Source organism: Schistocerca gregaria, chromosome 5 (genome assembly GCF_023897955.1).
Source record: "Schistocerca gregaria isolate iqSchGreg1 chromosome 5, iqSchGreg1.2, whole genome shotgun sequence".
NCBI classification, from domain to species: domain Eukaryota; kingdom Metazoa; phylum Arthropoda; class Insecta; order Orthoptera; family Acrididae; genus Schistocerca; species Schistocerca gregaria.
Genome location: NC_064924.1, coordinates 500,271,761 through 500,291,299, shown reverse-complemented (window position 1 = coordinate 500,291,299; position 19,539 = coordinate 500,271,761). Strand labels below are relative to the sequence as shown.

General features: G+C 42.4%; 1 protein-coding gene across 2 annotated transcripts in view; it reads right to left on the bottom strand.

The window, feature by feature from the left end:
• LOC126272459 (la protein homolog) overlaps window positions 1-19,539 on the bottom strand; it is a 38,697-nt gene that overhangs the window by 7,214 nt on the left and 11,944 nt on the right. For both annotated transcript variants that reach the window (XM_049975338.1, XM_049975337.1), the window contains exons 5-7: window positions 5,625-5,767; window positions 2,640-2,715; window positions 1,720-1,902 (exon numbers count right to left, since the gene is read on the bottom strand). In XM_049975338.1, coding sequence (XP_049831295.1) covers window positions 1,720-1,902; window positions 2,640-2,715; window positions 5,625-5,767 — 402 coding nt within the window. The remainder of the gene's footprint in view (window positions 1-1,719; window positions 1,903-2,639; window positions 2,716-5,624; window positions 5,768-19,539) is intronic.

The window sequence follows — 19,539 nt, the reverse complement described above, 5'->3', positions numbered from 1 at the left end:
CACAGTACTAACACAAACATTTAAATCTTCCCACATAAAGTGACAGCAATGCATGAATTGAAAGATGAGGGAGGATCATTAGAAGTGTATTTGTTACTGCAAATTATTCACATCTTTCACTAAGAGGAACACCAATTGTATTCCTGACTGCACCTTCACAGATGAGGCTGGTTCCATCTCTGTGGTCATGTTAACACTAGACTCTTTGTCGACAGAGGAGCCTCATGCTGTTCTTTTAATGCCATTGCATGATCAGAAAATTGGAATGTGTGTAGCTATATTCAGGTGTATCATAGGATGTTCATTATTGTGTTAAAGAAAGACAAAATCAAGTCAAGAAATTCATAACAGTGAGAAGGCTAAAAACATAACTGACACCTTTTGTATTTGCAATACTAAATGCAAGATGAGAAAAACACTAAAGCCAGCAAGTGGGCATCCCTAGTGTTCTGCGTTCAACAGGAAACTTCCCACTCCTGAGCCATTAGAGTCAAGAGCACAACAAGAGTGCAACATCTACAATGGAAACTTGGCTGTGGCAAAAAAGGAGGCAAACTGCATCTAAAAGCAACTGAAGCACAGTAAAAGGTATGAAACAGTGGTCTGGCCAAGGAGGCAGATCCCCAGACCCACTACACAACAGAAGCTACCTCTGCTCCAAACAGATTAAGACCTAATAACTGAGAATAAAAATCACATTCGTGAAGAAAGCTGAGAACCAGTTCAATCACTGAAAAGTCTGTCAATATCCAAGGCAACGAGTCATGAAGTCCATATTTAGCTATGAGGACCAAACGTAAGGGGCATTCCAGCAACTGTAAGGCTCTGCAACCACAATGTGAGGGTGTTTTAACACAAAACTGATATGATTAACATGGAGACAACATAGAACAGTGGATTCCTTGTGGGAGAAGCAGAAGGCTGAGTGCCATGTTGCAGTAGTCCCCTCGATTGTGCCATGGTTATCAGATGGAGCAGCAGCCCACCATACGTTGTTCCATTTCTGAGGTGAGGAGATAGTTTATGTACACCTGCAAATCCACACGTTGGAGCATCAAAGTAAATAAGTGCTCCTCTATCCAAACTGTTGGTCTATTTGTTGCCCTGGATACCCACACAACTTGGGATCTAGAGAAAGGCAACTGCCCGTAACTGTAAATTTTATTTGGAACAATTATTTCCATTATGCTTTCCTGTGACTCAACACATTCTGTATGTGATGAGTAGTAGTATAGTCATTCCATATAATTGTTAATATGACCAAAGAGATTCACCATAAAACTCAAAACAGTAATTACACAGTTAAAATAAAAGCAGACACATGTTGGTCATCTCTTACCTTCATGAGGCAAAAGTCAAACTAATGCTAATTGAAACTCTTAAAACTAGAGGGGAAAAAACTAGTCCAGCTTTTCGAACTTATGTTCCTGTTCAGGAAGGAAAAGGGTTGAATGGGTGTGAACTTTATTTTCTGAAGTCTTTTCTATCTTTTGTCTCATATCTCAAGCTGGAAGTTCAGAACCAATCCTGCTTTCCAACTTAGCATCCCCCCCCCCAAAAAAAAAAAATCCTCACAAATGAAGGAACATCAAAATGCTGACACTTAAGGATTTTTCCTTCTTACTTTAAGGTTTTATACTGGCAGTATTTTGAATTTCGCTTGATTAAGGTAAGTACTGACCATCAATTCTGCCTAATTAACTGGTATTTCATACTCACAGCTTTTGTAGAATTTTCACCTTGAAGTCTGATCCAACCTTCTTCATCCCCTTTATCATAAGAAATGTAAGCTACATCTGCCTCATATCCTGACAGTTTCTCATTTATTTGCTCCCTTGAAATATCACTGGTAAGGCCTTTCAGATGCAAGATTGCACCCTTGGGGAGAGCCTTTTTATCAGCCTGAAATAAACATGTTAAATGATTAATATGTGTTAGAAAACATTTCTAGAATGAATCAGTAATTGCATTAATCACAAAAAGAGACACTATGCAAAAGAAACAATGGAACATCCAGGAAGGAATGTAGCAATATTAGAGAAGGAAAGCTGCTACTCACCATATAGCAGAGATGCTGAGTCACAGATAAGAACAACAAAAAGATTCTCATAATTATAGCTTTTGGCCATTAAGGTCTTTGTCAATAACACACACACACACACACACACACACACACACACACACACACACACACACACACACACACACAGAGAGAGAGAGAGAGAGAGAGAGAGAGAGAGAGAGAGAGAGAGAGAGAGAGAGAGAGAGACCTTAATGGCCAAAAGCTACAATTGTGAGAATCTTTTTGTTGTGCCTATCTGTGACTCAGCATCTCTGCTATATGGTGAGTAGCAGCTTTCCCTCTCTAATACTGTTACTGAACCAAATAATTCCCAGCTTTTAAAATAAGAGATGTCTCTTGCACTGATACTGAAGATTAATTTCTAACAACAAATTAACCTCAGTGGTATAAATCTCCCCTTTAATTATGTCTCCTGGAATGAACTTTGTTTACAACTGCAAGTTACAGTCTGTGAGATACATACCTGGATTACTGACTACAGTATGGATTTATCTACAATATTTTTCTTTTATATTAATATTTTTGAGTTCAATTAAGAGTAGATAAATATACAAACCTCATTCTGTGCACCACCTTTCCTCTTTGCCTTTGCTTCTTCTCGTTCTTTTCTCTTTTCTTCTACATAGACAGATCTGTGTAAAATAACATTTTTTCCCTAAATTAATAAGAATGTTTTGAAATAGGTGTATTATCTCTATCTTACCAGACAGCAAAAGGAAAGTAACAACAAATAGCATATATACGAAATAATCAAGAGCAATTTGCTGAAAAAATTGACCCACTGGCTAATTTGTTCACTTCTTTAGCAACCTTTAAATTTCAATAATTTTGACACCTAATTTTATTTTAACACGTACTTCACTGATCATGCACGAACAATATAAACAAATAACTTATTCTTCGGTGAAAAAATGTTATTAGGGGAGTGTGGAGAGAGAAGATTCAGAAATTTGTGGCTGACTGAACTCACTAAAAATTGCCAAGGCAACCATCCATACAACACTAAAATATTCTTTTAAATCTTTTGGAGGTGCACCCAGACACTGCCACCCATTTCTGTTCAACTGTGCACATGTCCTTGCAACAGGTGGAAGGATTAATTTCCACTAGCACAGAAGTTAATAGGCTATGATCAAAAGTATCCGGACACCTGACAGGCTTAAAAGTTCATGGCACCCTATCAGTAATGCTGCAATTCATTATGGTGTTGGCCCACCCTAAGCCTTGATTACAGCTTCCACTCTTGCAGCCATACATTCAATCAGGTGATGGAAGGTTTCTTGGGATTGGCAGCCCATTGCACTGAGGAGTGCTATCGATGTCTATCAGTGAGGCCTGGCATGAAGTTGGCATTCCAAAACATCCCAAAGCTTTCAGGTCAGGACTCTTAAGGCCAGTCCATTACAGGATTATTATTGTCATGTAACCACTCCACCACAGGCCATGCATTATGCGTTGGGTTCTTTGGGGGAAGAGACCAAACTGCAAGGTCATCTGTCATCGGATTAGGGAAGGAAGTCGGCTGCGCCCTTTGAAAGGGACCATCCCGACATTTGCCTGAAGCGATTTAGTGAAATTACGGGCAACCTTCATAAGGATGGCTGGAGGCAGCATTGAACCACTGTGCCACCTCTCTTGGTGCCATGCATTATGAACAGGTGCTCCATAGTGTTGAAATATGCAATCACAATCCCCAAATTACTCTAACAGTGGGAAGCAAAAAGGTGCTTAAAACATCAATGTAGGCTTGTGCTGTGATAGTGCCATGCAAAAACAATAAGGGGTGCAAGCCCTCTCCATGAAAAACATGACCACACCATAAAATCACCACTTCCGAATCTTACTGTTGGCACTACGCACACTGGCAGACGACGTGCACCAGACATTCACCATACCCACACCCTGCCATCGGATCGATTAGTGAGGTGTCATTTGTCCTTCACCAGAGATGTGTGGCTTATGAGCAGCTGCTCGACCACGAGATCCAAGTTTTCTCACCTCCCGCCTAACTGTCTTAGTACTTGCAGTGGATCCTGATGCAGTTTGGATTTCCTGTGTGATGGTCTGGATAGATGTTTGCCTATTACACATTACAACCCTCAACTGCCAGCGATCTGTCAGTCAACAGATGAGGTCAGCCAATACGCTTTTGTGTTCCTTTACGTTTCCACTTCACTATCACATCAGAAACAGTGGACCTAGGGATGTTTAGGAGCGTGGAAATCTCGTGTACAGTTGTATGACAAGTGATACCTGATCACCTGACCACATTCTCAGTCCGAGAGTTCCGCAGAGTGCCCCATTCTCTCATGATGTCTAGTGACTACTGAGGTCACTGATATGGACTACCTGGCAGCAGGTGGTAGCACAATGCACCTAATGGGAAAAACATACATTTTGGGGTGTCCGGATACTTATGATCACTTAGTGTAGGTGATAATATTCCATTTTTGTTTAGGCCATGTGTAGAGTGATATTAGCCAGAACCCCAAATCAGGGGAGAGATGGAAGGACTGATTATTGTTGTAGAGGTGGGGAGGAAATAGAAAGGTCAGAAAATAAAATATATAGAAAATTGAAAGGGTTGAAGAAAGAAAGTTACCAATAAGAATTGCTGAAGCCAAAGAAATTAACCTAAGTTAAAAACAAGCCCCCACCCATAGAGATCTGAGCAGCTAGGCTCTGGAGGAAGAATCCACATGGCACATATGATGCAACAGGCACCGAGGTCAGAACTGTCACATTGTACACCATGTTCTGCAACAGGATAATGTGTGTTGCAATTATACACCCTCCTATCCTCATTCTCGTTCCATCCAGTAAGTCTCCCATGACCAGGGGTCCTGGGTGACTTTTCTGAACTCTTGCGATTACTAAACCTTATCTGACCTTGTCCTTTTCCTTCAAACCTAATTTTGTAGGTGTATTCTCCTGCCATTGCTTGGAAAGGAAATTTTCCTTTGTTTACACTATATAGTTTCAAAATTTGATTATTTTTGTTGATGTATTGACCTTATTTACAGATATTCATGTTTCCCAAGTACAATAAATTCTTTCTGTGTCACTATTGAGGGCACAGACATGATAGCACATATGTACTCACAGTATATATTCAATCCATTTTGCACATGCCCTTTGACATACTTCTACACACACACACACACACACACACACACACACACACACACACACACACACACACACTTTCAAAAATCTGTACAAACTAAAATATTCCACAGTTCACACTGGCAAACTGTGTGTTCCAAACAAAAGAAAATTCATTGTCACCACACTGTCTGTTGCACACACAACTTCTGTTGTGTGTTCTTACTTAGAATGAGACAGTGTACTTCCCTTAAGTACGAGACATTTTCTAAACTTACGATATTACTAACTTTACTATGCTTATGGCCTTTTCCCTCCTTAAGAAAGATGCCTATGTCTAAAAAAACTATTCAAATACATTAATAATTGTGTTTTTCACATACAAATTTCAAATGCATATTAGGTCATTAAAGAGGAAAGTAAAAATTTTACTTACTGCCATTTCCTGATTAGATCATTCCCATCGTATTTTATTTCCTTGTTCAAGAATTCTTCAGCTTTTTCTTTAGTAGGGAAAGTGGCAAACACTGATCCCTTGAATACAAATTTATTTGTTGCTTTGTCCTTGTATGTCCGCATCTGTAATAAATGACTAGCTTAAGATTTTTGATTTTACCTGTTGTGTGACAGGTTCATAGTGAATATGGAAGTAATTATCTTCACAGGAATAAAATTCTCTCCCCTGCAAGAGTGAAGTAATGTAAACTAAAATGGTATATAGAGTATCTTGAAGGCTTCAGACTACACTATGTCACAGTCTCTGAACAAATCACAGGACCAATTGACTAATATGACTAACTACCCACACACAAAAGTCAATCAGCATATACACAATGTGGAATAGGCTACATATTAATGGATTAGCATTTGCACTTAATACAAAATGTATTTTCCTCCTGCTGCTTGCAGCAAGTTGTCATAAATGCACTTATCTTCATGAACACACTCACCTGAGCTTGCAAGCAACAAGAGTTTATTCATTTTTGGCATTATGTACTTTTGCATATTAATTTGAACTCAATTATAGAGTTTCCAAGTTACAAGTATTCAGGTACAATTCTGCTTTCATGTGTAATGTCTCCTAATCTGTTCACAGCTCAGACCTGTTATGTACTTAAGTGCCTCTCTATGTTTTACAGTTCATGAGAGAGGTATTTCAAGCACCACCACTTGGCACAAAGGTTGGACAGCCATTATTCTAGCTGCACCTATGTCATTATGTTGTCTCAAAGCAGCCACCACCAAAGATAGCGAGTGATACCATAGATCACAGAGTCGTTCCTTTACTAATGCTGCATCTTCTAATGCAGATCATTCCATATGCTGGTACCATCTCAAGTTCAATGAGCAGGCAGAGAAATGCACTGCACTGAGTTCCTTCCCAAATGCTAGCAGAAGACTGTTATAGGTGCAGCTGTTTATCGGCAACAGGAAATCAGGATAAAAATATTTAGTGGACAATGGTTTTCATTTAAGTATATTGCCACGAACTACAGCGCATCGCTGCAGACCTCTGATGGCATTCTGTTTGTCAGCAATGAGCAAGTCTTCCATATTGACGCAGGGAACACAGTTACAGAACTGGATTTCAGACTGTCAGCCCTCTAGCAATAATGGGTTCTGATATTTTGTCTTATTACCACCTACATCCATACTCAGTAACTATTGAGATGCATGGTGGACAATGAATGCTCGGCTCATTGACAGCATTACTGACACGACTACTACAGGATTTCACTGCAGTGCAGCAATGCACAGCACCAAGCTAACACAATGGAGTGATTAAAGTATGCCTCTGTTACATTAATTCGAAGCGTTGGCTCCTGAACAAGTGCTACATAATACAGTGCACCATACAAAAATTACTGATGGTCCACTAATATCATGCAGACCTAGGAGTTTGTCACCTAACTGCCTGGTTATCACTAAAGCAGAATATGACACCACACTCAAAGAAGGCATTACTATAACCTACTGGCCATGGTTGTCCCCTCTACACTTAGTACCTAAGAAATGTGGAGCGTAGTATCCATGTGGAGAGTATCACACTAACAACAGAACTGGGCCAGATCGCTACCCAGTACTGTCGACGCAAGACTAGAATTGCTCCTTGGATGGTGCAACCATATCCAGTGTACTCTACTTTGTCAAAGCCTATACCTGGACTCCAGCAGCAGACAAAGGCATACAAAACTAGCTATTATCACTTCAATTGGGTTATCTGTGTGGTGTACCAGGTGTACAAGTATGAAACTGGAATTTGGTTGCAATAATTACACATCTGCAATTTGAAACTGATAAACAATATTTTATTCAAAATAATCCCCATTGCTATTTAAACATTTCTCTCATCTCTCCGGCAGGTTTTGAATTGGGGGGGGGGGGGGGGGGGGGGGAGGGGGGCGGAGGGGGGGAACCAGCTCTTTTGAAAGGAACCAGTCAGTGAGCCATTTTCATACTAATTGAGGCATTGCTCAGTGAGTGTCTCTCCCAGTGATTGCAAATAGATGAAATTCGCATGAAGCCAAGTCAGGAGAATAAGCCGTATGCCCTAGTATTGCCTACTTCAATGCCTCGATCATTTCCCTGAGCTGTTTTGCTGGGTGTGATGGGGTGTAATCATGGAGCAATATGACTGTGTTGCCTTTCTCCATATTCCAGTCTTTTCACATAATGCTCTATTTAAATTTATAATTTGCTGTTCGTAGTGATCAGTGTTAATGGTTTCACCAGGTTCAAGCAGCTCATAACAGATGACATCCTGATCCTGCCAAACTTCTTTCCAAAGTTATTTGGTCTTGCAGTGAGGCGTTTATGGTTTGCCTGGATTCAGCCATGATTTACGACAAGGGAACCTCCCCATCGTACCCCCCTCAGGTTTAGTTATAAGTTGGCACAGTGGATAGGGCTTGAAAAATTGAATACAGATCAGTCGAGAAAACAGGAAGAAGTTGTATGGAACTATAAAAAAAAAAGCAAAATATACAAACTGAGTAGTCCAACTTCAAGATATGCACCATCAAGGATAGTGTGAGCTCAGGAGTGCCGTGGTCCCATGGGAAGCGTGAGCTGCTGCAGAACGAGAGGTTCTTGGTTCAAGTCTTTTTCGGGTGAAAAGTTTAATATTTTATTTTCAGACAATTATCAAAGTTCAGGCATTCTCACATAATCAGCTTCTCTCTCCAAAATTCCAGGACATGTTCAGATTTGCTTGGACATACGCAGGATTTGACAGTCTACACATGGAAAAATTTGAAAACATTAAAAACATGTTTTGACATAGCACAGGAAAAACTGTGCGACTGTGAAACTGTTGCATTCACTTGTTGCAGTTTATGTGACAAACTCTTCTGTTTTTATCACTTTTTTGGGAGTGATCATCACATCCACAAGAAAACCTAAATCATGCAAGGAAGAAGAATCTTTTTACCCATTCACCAAGTGTACAAGTTAGGTGGGTCGAGGCAACACATTCCTGTCAGGTGACGCACATGCCTTCACCAGTGTCATATAGAATATATCAGACGTGTTTTCCTGCGGAGGAATCTGTTGCCTATGATCTCGCGATCAAATGTTTTTGGTTTCCATTGGAGTGGCATGTCCTTTCATGTACAAATCGCATGGTTTTGTGGTGCGGTTGCAAAACAGACACTGAACTTATTACAATGAACAGACATCAATGAACGAACAGACAGTTCATAACTTTGCAAAAATAAAGAAAGTAAACTGTTCACTCAAGGGAAGGCTTGAATGAAGGACCTTTCATTCCACAGCTGCTCACGCTAACAACGGGACCACGGCACTCCTGAGCTCACATTTTCCTTGATATTGCTTATCTTGCGCAAGGTCTATTCAGTTTGTATATTTTGCTTATTTTTTCAAAGTTCCACACAACTTCTTCCTGTTTTCTTGATTGATCTGTGTCCAGTTTTTCAAGGCCTATCCATTGTGACAACTTATAACAATCTGAGTACTTTCTTTTATATCTGGCAAGAAGCATTTCCCAAGAGGTCTTTCGATTTGTTTGCTGTCTTTCATTCAGTTCATGTAGAACCCATTTTCCCACTTTCTGCACCTTTCCCATAGCTTTCAACCAAATAGAAACAGCTTTCTGCATCACATTCAGTTGTTTGAAGAGTTCCTGTTGATCATCATCTTTATCCAATAAGACCTGCAATTTGTTCTCTTCGAACTCCTTCGGTGGCTTCCAGCACGTTCCAAAGAGGATATTTGCTGAAAGCTTCAACAAGCATTTATGCGATTCTGCAGCAATTTTCCTCAAATGATAACATAAAACCAATGCTGTCTGCAAATCTTAGTTTTTAGACACACATCTCTTAATTGTTTACGGGTTTGAAACAGATACCCTTGTGCAGAACTTCAGTTACTGTGTGTTGACATTCGTTGTCAGCCATTACAAAAGCAGATGGTGCTGCAGATGTGGTCTCAGGGGCCCTACACTGACAGCTAGCACCATTTATAGGGAAATTCTGGTTTCATACTTTTACACCTGGTACATGAATTGACTTACAGAATATTGCTCAGACATGGCAATGAGTGCGTCAGTTCTGCAAGGCATACATTTTAGCTACTTTGATATTCTAAACTTTCCAGCAACAAGGAGCAACACCAACGTCACCTTATTGAAGTGTTCAAGCGCTCAGAGCAGTATGTGTGGTCTTCAACATGGTTAAATGTGTGTTCAGGCAATCCGAGATTAATTTCCTTGGCCATACAATATCTTCTGCAGGCTCCCTACCATTCCCAGAAAAGGTTGAAATCATCCTGAATACACCGAAGCCGAACACTGTTAAAGAATTATCCAAGTTCCTAAGACTGTAATTTCTACTGCTGGCATGTATTGTGTTCAGCAGAACAGGAACAATAACTGCAGCACTTGCCGGCACAAAGGTTAGAGGCAATACTCCAGTTCAGTGGAACAATGCAATGTGCTCCACTTTTAACACTGCAAAGCAGAGTATGGTGAATGCTGCACTACTGGCACACCCCGGCTTGATGCACCTTAACTTTAGTGGCGACCCGAAGTCAGCTATTGGTACAGTGCTGCAGTAACTGTCAGCCGTCTCCTGGCAACCACTTACTTATTATTCTCACTGTCACCAGACAAGTGAGGTGCCTATTACCATGAACTTCTTGTCTCGTATAAAGCACTCAAGTACACACACCAAAAAGTTGTCCATCACTTCAGTTCCAGAACCTGTACATAAAATTGGAATAGAGAATTCGTCATGGCATACTATCCATAAGTTCATTAAGGTACTGTTGGTCCATACTGTCCCACATGTCAACAACAAATCGGTGTAGATCCCTTAGAGTGGTTGGTGGGTCACGTCGGTCATAAACAGCTCTTTTCAATCTATCCCAGACATGTTTGACAGGGTTCATGTCTGGAGAAAATGCTGGCCACTCCAGACAAGCAATGTCATTACCCTGAAAGAGGCCATTCACAAGATGTGCACAATGACGAGAATTTTCATCCATGAAGATGAATGCCTCACCAATATGCTGCTGATATAGTTTCACTATTGATTGGAGGATGGCATTAACGTATCGTGCAGCCGTCCGTTACGGTGGCTTCCATGACTATCAGTGGCATACGTCGGCTCCATGTAATGCTACCCCAAAACATCATGGAACCCCCAACTTGCTGCACTCGCTGGACAATGTATCTAAGGCACTCAGCCTGACCAGGTTGCCTCCAAACATCTATGATTGTCTGGCCGAAGGCATAAGTGACATTCATCGATGAAGATAATGTGATGCCAATCCTGAACCATCCATTCAGCATATTGTTTGGTCCATCTGTACCGTGCTGCATGGTGATGTGGTTGCAAAGATACACCTCACAATGGACGTCGGGAGTGAAGTTGCGCAACATGCACCCTACTGCGTACAGTCTGAGTCTTAACACAATGTTATGTGGCTGCACAAAAAGCATTATTCAACACGGTGGCATTGCTGTCAGGGTTCCTCCGAGCCATAATCCATAGGTAGCGGTCATCCACTGCAGTAGTAGCCCTTGGGCAACCTGAGCACAGCATGCCATCGACAGTTCCTGTCTCTCAATCTCCATGTCCCTTTCTGAGAGCCCATCCTGGCAAAAAGTAACAATGCGGATGTGATAAAACTGCGGTGTTGACCATCTACCTCCTTCCTGGTGGAATGACCAACTGACTGGCTGTTGGACCCCTCCGTCTAATAGGTGCTGCTCATTCATGGTTGTTTGCGTGTTTGGGCAGGTTTAGTGACGTGTGAACACTCAAAGGCCAATAGCCACAGTCAGCGTCTATCCTCACGAGGTCTGGGAATCGGGTTGATGCAAAACTTTTGATGTGTGTACTTTTGGCCATAGATGGAAGCAAGGGAATTTATCATCTAAGCCTTCAAGTGGAACAGCAACAACTGCTTCCCTCATCAGTATAATGACCTAACATTTAGCACCAACAAAGCACATTTCCAGAATTGACAATGTAGATACAGATTGCCTCTCACACATCAACAGTGTGTCAAATTCAATAGATTTCAGATTGGTCGGTTTAAATGGGGGCGGGGGTTCAAACTGCAAGGCCATCTGCTTTTGTAATGACTGACAACGAATGTCAACACACAGTAACCGAAGTTCTGCACATGGGTATCTGTTTCAAACCCATAAACAGAAAAGGGAAAGAAGAAAAATAAAGACATATGGCACAATAACAGGCGAAAGGAAGAATGACAGGAGGACAACAAACTACAACGGACAAAATAGGACAAGACAAGGACAGATGTGAGAAACAGGGAAAGAGAGATTAAAAACAAGAAAGCAGATTACCATGGCTGCCTGACCATGAGAATAAAATAAAAAGGAGAAGCCAGCCACTCAGCAACACATTAAAATTTCCACCCTAAGAGTAATAGGGTGGAGGACACTAAGGGACAAAGGACATGTACTAAAGCTAAACGTGGGCAGTCCAGCAAGAGGTGGACAACATAGTGACACTGAGGCGGCTCCTCGCAACAGAAGAGAACCATGTCAGCCATGTATGGCTAATGCGGAGCTGACAGAAGACAACTGATTCCCTGCGAGAAACCTGTGGCGAAGACTTCCATACATTCACAGTCTCCTTAATGACATGCAGCTTCTTGTGCATATTGTTATGACACTGCATCTCCCAAAGCCAAAAAACCTTGCAGCATAAGAATGCAGGTGTTTCAGAGATGCCTGTCTCCAGAAGCGGTTTCCGTGTAGCCTGTCGGCAAATTCGTTTCCTGGGATTCCGACATGTCCCGGGGTCCACACAAACACCAATGAATGACTGGACCATTCCAGGGATGTACTCCCGGATGTTCACTGTCAAAGTATGGCGACGGTAGCACTGGTCAATAGCCTGTAAGCTGCACAGGGAGTCACAACAGTGAAGAATAGGAACGGATCTACTGAAGTGCACAAGCTCTGCAGTGAATACGCTGTAGCCAGCAAGCAAGAAATGCTGTTTAATCTAGTCTTTGGAGACATAGGGGAAGCCAACATTACCATCAGGCATCGAGCCATCAGTGTAAATAACTTCAGAGCCCCGCCAGTACGCATCAAGAATTGGGAGGAAGTGACAGCAGAGAGCGGTGGGGTTAACTGAGTCCTTAGGGATATGCAAAAGGTCCAGACAAAGCTTTGGTCACGGCATACACCATGGAGGTGTACATGAATGGACCTCAAGTAGAGGTGCTGAAGGGAAGGACTCCAGTTCGGAGAGAAGGGCTTGCACATAGAACTGCAATCTTACGCCCTGACCTGGGCCATCGAGGCGGGAGATGAACTGTTGTGTGTGTGGAAAAGGAGACGATAATTCAGGAGCTGATAACTATGAATGTGTGCAACATAACTGGCGAGCAGTTGTGCACATCGGATACGCAATGGAGGGACTCCACCAGGACACTGGTCACTGGACTCTTTCTAAAACTTCCCATCGCTAGGCAAACGCCATAGTGGTGCACAGGGTCGAGAAAATGGAACACCAAGGGCATCGCTGAACCATAAACCAGACTACCATAGTCAAGGCGGGATTGAAAAAGGGCTCTGTAGAGCTGCAGCAGTGTAAAGTGATCTGCACCCCAGTTGGTGTTGCTCAGCTCGTGGAGGGCACTGAGGTGCTGCCAGCACTTCTGCTTAAGGTGAGGTAGCTAACTCAATCGGAGATTGATAACCAGTCTTAAAAATCAATGTCTCCACTACAGTGAGTGGATCATCATTAAGGTAAAGTTCTGGTTCTGGATGAACAGTACGATGCCAACAAAAGTGCATGACACACAACTTTGCAGTTGAAAACTGGGAGACGTGGGCTACAGTCTAGGCTGCGGCTTGTGAATGGCTCCCTGTAGGTGCTGCTTAGCAACACCAGTACTGGAGAGCAATACAAAATGCACAAGTCATCCAAATACAGATAAAGTGAGACCAACAGCCCTACAGCTGCTGCTAGGCCGTTAATGGCCACTAAAAATAGAGACACACTCAATACGAAGTCCTGCAGAATGCCTTCTCCTCAATACGGGTGAACTATGGGAGGCACAAACTTGGACATAGAAAGTATGGAGCAACAGAAGTTTTGGATAAAAATCGGGAGCGGGCCTAGGAGACCCCACTCATACTATGTGGGAAGGACAGGATGTTCTCAGGTGGTGTCATATGCTTTACGTAAATCAAAAGTCGGCAACCAGGTGTCGGCATCTGGAAAAGGCTGTTCGGATGGCAAACTCTAGGGACACAAGATTATCAGTTGTAGAGTGATCCTCACAGAAGCCACCCTGACATGTGCAAATAGGTCATGTGACTCCAGGACCCAACCAAACCACTGACACCATACATTCCAACAGCTTACAAAGAACGTTGGTGAGGCTGATGGGCCGATAGCTATCCACATCAAGTGGATTTTTATCGGGTTTTAGTACCAGAATGATTGTGCTCTCCCACCATTGTGGGGTTGTAGAAATCAAGTGTAAAGCTAAACAGTTGCCATAGTTCAGCCAGTTGGTGGAACAAACAGTCATTTCACTAGGGAATGACATCATGAGACTGGGAAGGCAGGAAACAATGAGGCAGTCTATGCCTCAGTGTCACCTGCTGCCACCGACTTACTGCCTGAGTAGTCTATATCCATTGTGTTTGAGGGTCTGGCGAGATCTAGCTCCTTAGCTGACGCCATAATCTTCAGCTATCCTCTGACGCAGAGTTCGTAGGCAGCAGTGGTGTTGGTGCCACCCCAATTCCCTTGGTTAGGGGGTCTTTCTTGATTTCTCTCATTGATCCTTGGGTTTCTCTGGCTGGGAGGGCTTCACTGATTCTGTCTACGGGACAGAGGATGATTGTGAAGCCCCACGACCAGCTGCTTTTGGGCACTTCAGAGGCTGGCAGGTGTCTTCTTTCCCACTAGCAGAAACCTGGGAAGGGAGTGACCCTAGGGACCCCTTCCTAGAGAGGAGCTGAAGAAGACACTTCTCCAGCTGAGAAGTGGGGAATGGTTTCCCAGATGGTTCGAGGGACAGTGCTCCTCAGGTAGGAAGCGCAGGAACAACAGGGAGGCAGTACCTCCACTATCAAGGGAGAAGGTGTAGATGGGGCTACAACTGTTCTCATTGCGGCAGCATAAGAGGTGGTCATAGATACAGGATGTAGGTGCTCAAGTTTCCTCTTAGCCTTGGCCAGTCAGTCAGTCAGTCAGTCAGTCAGTCCAGGGTCTCTTATTCAATGATTTTCCTTTCTCACTGTAAAATCCTGCAGTCTGGTGAGCAAGTGGAATGATGCTATTCACAGTTGACAAAGATGGGAGGCAGAGCACATGGAGTATTGGGATGGGATGGACACCCACAATTTCGACATGTTATGTTTGAAGTACAGCAGGAAGACATACGGCCGAACTTCCATCACTTAAAGCACTGCATTGGGGGGAGGGATATATTTCTTGACATCACAGCAGAACACCTTCTTGCTTAATACGTCACCCCCGAAGGCCAAGATGATGGCATCTGTGGCAACCTGATTATCCCATGGACCCCAATGAGCGCGCCAGACAAAATGAACTCCTCGTTGCTCTAAGTTGGTGCACAGGTCGTCAAGACTAAAGAAGATCCCTGTGAAATATAATACTCTGGACCATATTTAAGCTCTTATGAGGAGTGATGGTAGCGAAAACATCTCCCAGCTTGTCATAAGCGAGTAATACCCATGACTGGACACAGGATGCCATTTTTATCAAGACTGACCCTGACCGCATTTTGGACAAGCCCTCCACCTCCCCAACTTGTCCTCTAAATGATCTACAAAAAACTGAATTGCCATCGACGCAAAGGAGTCCCCCATCAGCTCTTACAGAAAAGGTGACGGGCCAAGTAAGAATCACTGCCATCCTTCCTGGCGTTTCCTTCCATGGTGTGGTCAGGGGGAGAAACGATTTAGGATCATACTTCCTTGCACTGTACTGAGACTTTGAACACTTAAGTGATTGCTGGTGTTCGATCACCAGGAAGTGACGACATGGTACACTTTATCGCATGTGTCATCCACCCTGATGCCACCCACTTCGAACAGCTGTCCTCCGCACAGGCTCCACCCAGCCACAGCAAAGGCCACCTGGCAGGATGGCCATTGCTGGGAGTCCCGATGCCACATGGTGACTGGCATCTACTTCTTGGCATGCGTGGGGAGTTACCGGAGCAGGCACCAGCAGATCGATCCCTGTGTAGTCAGGGGGGCTACAACCAACAAGGTACATGGCAGCCTCACCAGAACGGACTGGCTACTGTGCTTGATATGAGGTGCAGAATTCCACAGTCATCATTGTCACAAAAAATGACACTGCATAGTGGGTGGAGGAAATATATCCAGGAAGGTGTCCTCGGCCAAGAGATAGAGGATGAGCAGAACTGCAATGCTACGATGAGAAAGTGGGCTGAAGATCCCAATGCACGATAGACACACTGCACCCTGTAAGGTGCCCTTCCCCAATTGGCTTGATCTTCAGGAAAACTTTGAAAAATGGAGGTCAAACCCTACAAGGGACCATCACAAAGGCTGAGAGGTGACACTCAGTCGCCTCATACATCTGGCAGGAATACCTCGGGCCTATTCTAACCCCCAGGCCCACAGCGGGGATACATTTCAGATAACCTGTCGCCTCATACATCTGGCAGGAATACCTCAGGCCTATTCTAACCCCCAGGCCCACAGCACAGATACATTTCAGATAACCTGCCCACGCACAACAAAATGCTAGGTGCTCTAACATTTCTTAAATGACACTATAGCTGTGTTACAACTGCCACCTGTAAACATTCCTGGTGAAGATGTCAAGCTGTATTGCTATGTCTCTCGGGTAAAGGGTCACGTCCTTTCCTATCAGCTGCATTTTGTAGAGAAGCCTTTGACAGCCTACACAACTTGACACCATGGGGTCCATCCAACACTTCACCTGGTGTTGGAGTGTTTTGTCTGGCTTCGGATGGAGAAGACTGCCAATAGTGGACATATACACGTTTGAAATGTAAACTTAGCAAAGAGTGTCACCATGTGCATGTACCAGTTCATTATTTTCCCAGATACAACTTTACATTTTGCACATGTATATATTGTCACCTTATGACATGGTCTATATGAGGACAAGAAAAATTTCCTGATTCCCCAGTAACAAAGACACTTTCCTGAGTGCAAATATACTTTTCCCCAGGTGAAAGTATGTTTTGTGTGTGAAGTGACAATATACATTCTGTTGGAACTATAAAATGCCCTTTTTTTGTTGTGGTCTTCAGTCCAAAGACTGATTTGTTGCAGCTCTCCATGCTACTCTATCCTGCGCAAGTATCTTCATCTCCGAGTAACTATTGCAACCTACATCCCTCTGAATGAGATTACTGTATTCCTATGTCTCCCTCTACGATTTTTACCCCCATGCTTCCCTCCAGTACTAAATTGGTGATACCTTGATGCCTCAGAATGTGTCCTACAAAATGATACTTTCCTTCAAACAAGTTTTACAACAAATTATTGTTCTCAATTCTATTCAGTACCACCTCCTCCTAATCTTCAGCACTGTTCTGTAGCAGAATATTTCGAAAGCTTCTATTCTCTTCTTGCCTTAACTATTTGGTGTCATTTTTCACATCCATACATGGCTTCACTCCATACAAATACATTTAGAAAAGACTTCCTGTAGCAAAACTCATCCACTTACTTTAAGTGGAGTATTTCCTAAACTAGTTCCTTAGCATCACCTGATTTAATTACATTTCATTATCCTCATTCTGCTTTTGTTGATGCTCATCTTATATCCTCTTTTCAAGACTGTGCATTCCATTCAACTGCTCTTATAAGTCCTTTGCTGTCCCCGACAATTATGTCATCAGCAAACCTGGAAGTTGTTATTTATTCCTGGACTTTTAAACCCTACACCAAATTTTTCTTTTGTTTCCTTTGCTACTTGCTCAATATACAGATTGAATAACATTGGGGCTAGGCTACAACCCTATCTCACTCCATTCTCAACCATTGCTTCTCTTTCATATCCTCAACCCTTATAACTGCCATCTGGTTTCTGTATAAATTTTAAATAGCAATTCGCTCCATGTATTTTATCCCTGCCACCTTTGCAGATGACAGTTTTATTAACTCGAAGGCTTACCGATATGCAAGCTAAATTAAACCTACTGAAAGAAAAGAAAAAAGACTGCTGGCCTCAAGATAAATATAGGCAAAACAAAGGAAAAGAGTAAATTCAGAGAATATGGAGGTGCCACTTAATAGGAGAGCAGTGGGTGGGACTCAACTCACTCCTGTATCTGGGTAGTATGACAGAAGATGGAGCTGGAGATTATGTGAAAAACTGCATTAAAAAGGCAAATGCTGCCTTCATACAATGTAGACAATATGGAATAATAGAAATAAGTACCAAAAAAACATTTTTAATACAAATGTGAAGGCTGTCATGTACACCAGTGAAAGCTGGAAAAAGATAACATCCCAGTTACGCTTCATAGATGTCTCCGGAGCATTATGAGTATCTGGTGGCCAGAAAAAAATGTAATGAGGAGCTCCGGCAAATAAACCAGATGCCTATAGAAGACCAGATACGAGAAAGAAAGAGGGGGTGGCTGAGGCACACATTGAGAAAGCCAGATGGAACCATCGAGAAAAGCATTGGAATGGAACCTCAGGGAACAAGGTAGGGGAAGCAAAAAGAGATGGCAAGACCTAGGCAGAATTGATGCAAATGGCAAAAGACAAATGGATGGCAAGTTTTCTCAGATGTCCTATGCCCCCATAGGGGCTAAAGGAATTAAAAAACGTATATTTGGCAAGTTGTATGTATGGCTTATTGATTTATGATTAGATTACCTACTAAGCCATCTGAATTGTCAAACTTTGTAATACAATCTAGTTTCAGATTAAAAGTATGTGTAATTATGTCACTGAAGCTACTATCATCCCACAAATCAAACAGCTGGAGAGAACTTTCTCATATCACATACCAATGATCCTTATCAACTCACCTACTCTTTTTCAGCAATTCCCAGTCAATGTTTAGAGATTGCAATAACAATAAACCAGACTCACTGTCAACAATGTAGGAGAAGAGACTGCTACTTACCATACCAGACTCACTGTCAACAATGTAGGAGAAGAGACTGCTACTTACCATAAAGAATTGAAGATGCATACAGGCACAATTAAAATACAGGCACTGTATACAAACAGTGTTGCCTATTTGGAACTTTATCTTCTTTACGGTAAGTAGCAATCTCCTTTCTTACATTGATATTTGTACTTTAAGTACCCATTGTTTGATTCTGCTGAAAGACACACAGTCAGACATTCAAATACATTGGAAGGCATTTATGACCAGTATTTTTTGTATGGTCAGCTGTATATTGTTCTTTTACAAACCAGGAGTTCAGGAACCCAATTTATACTACTACTGCGCAGTATCCAAAAAACGAAAAATGTTGGGTATTCAAAAGTTTTGTAACTGTGTTGTCAAAAATTAAAAACCTTAAAAACAATAAAAATGAAAAAAGGCGTCCTTTTCATTCATATTCTATATGATTCGTTACAATTTTGAATGCCATACCTTCAAAGTGGGTGAAGTCACAAGAGAGTGCACTATTACATAATGCACCTGCACATGCATGCCCCTGTAAACCCTGAATCTAGTGGCAAAGTGGCCAATGTGTTTCTTCTACAATGTCCTAGAATCTTCCAGAATGTTGAACAATGGTTTCAAGCTATCCATTATACAGTTTTCATGGAGATGTGTTTGAACTTAGGGGGCATATTTAGGCAAGAGCAAGAGACAAGCATCAATATACCT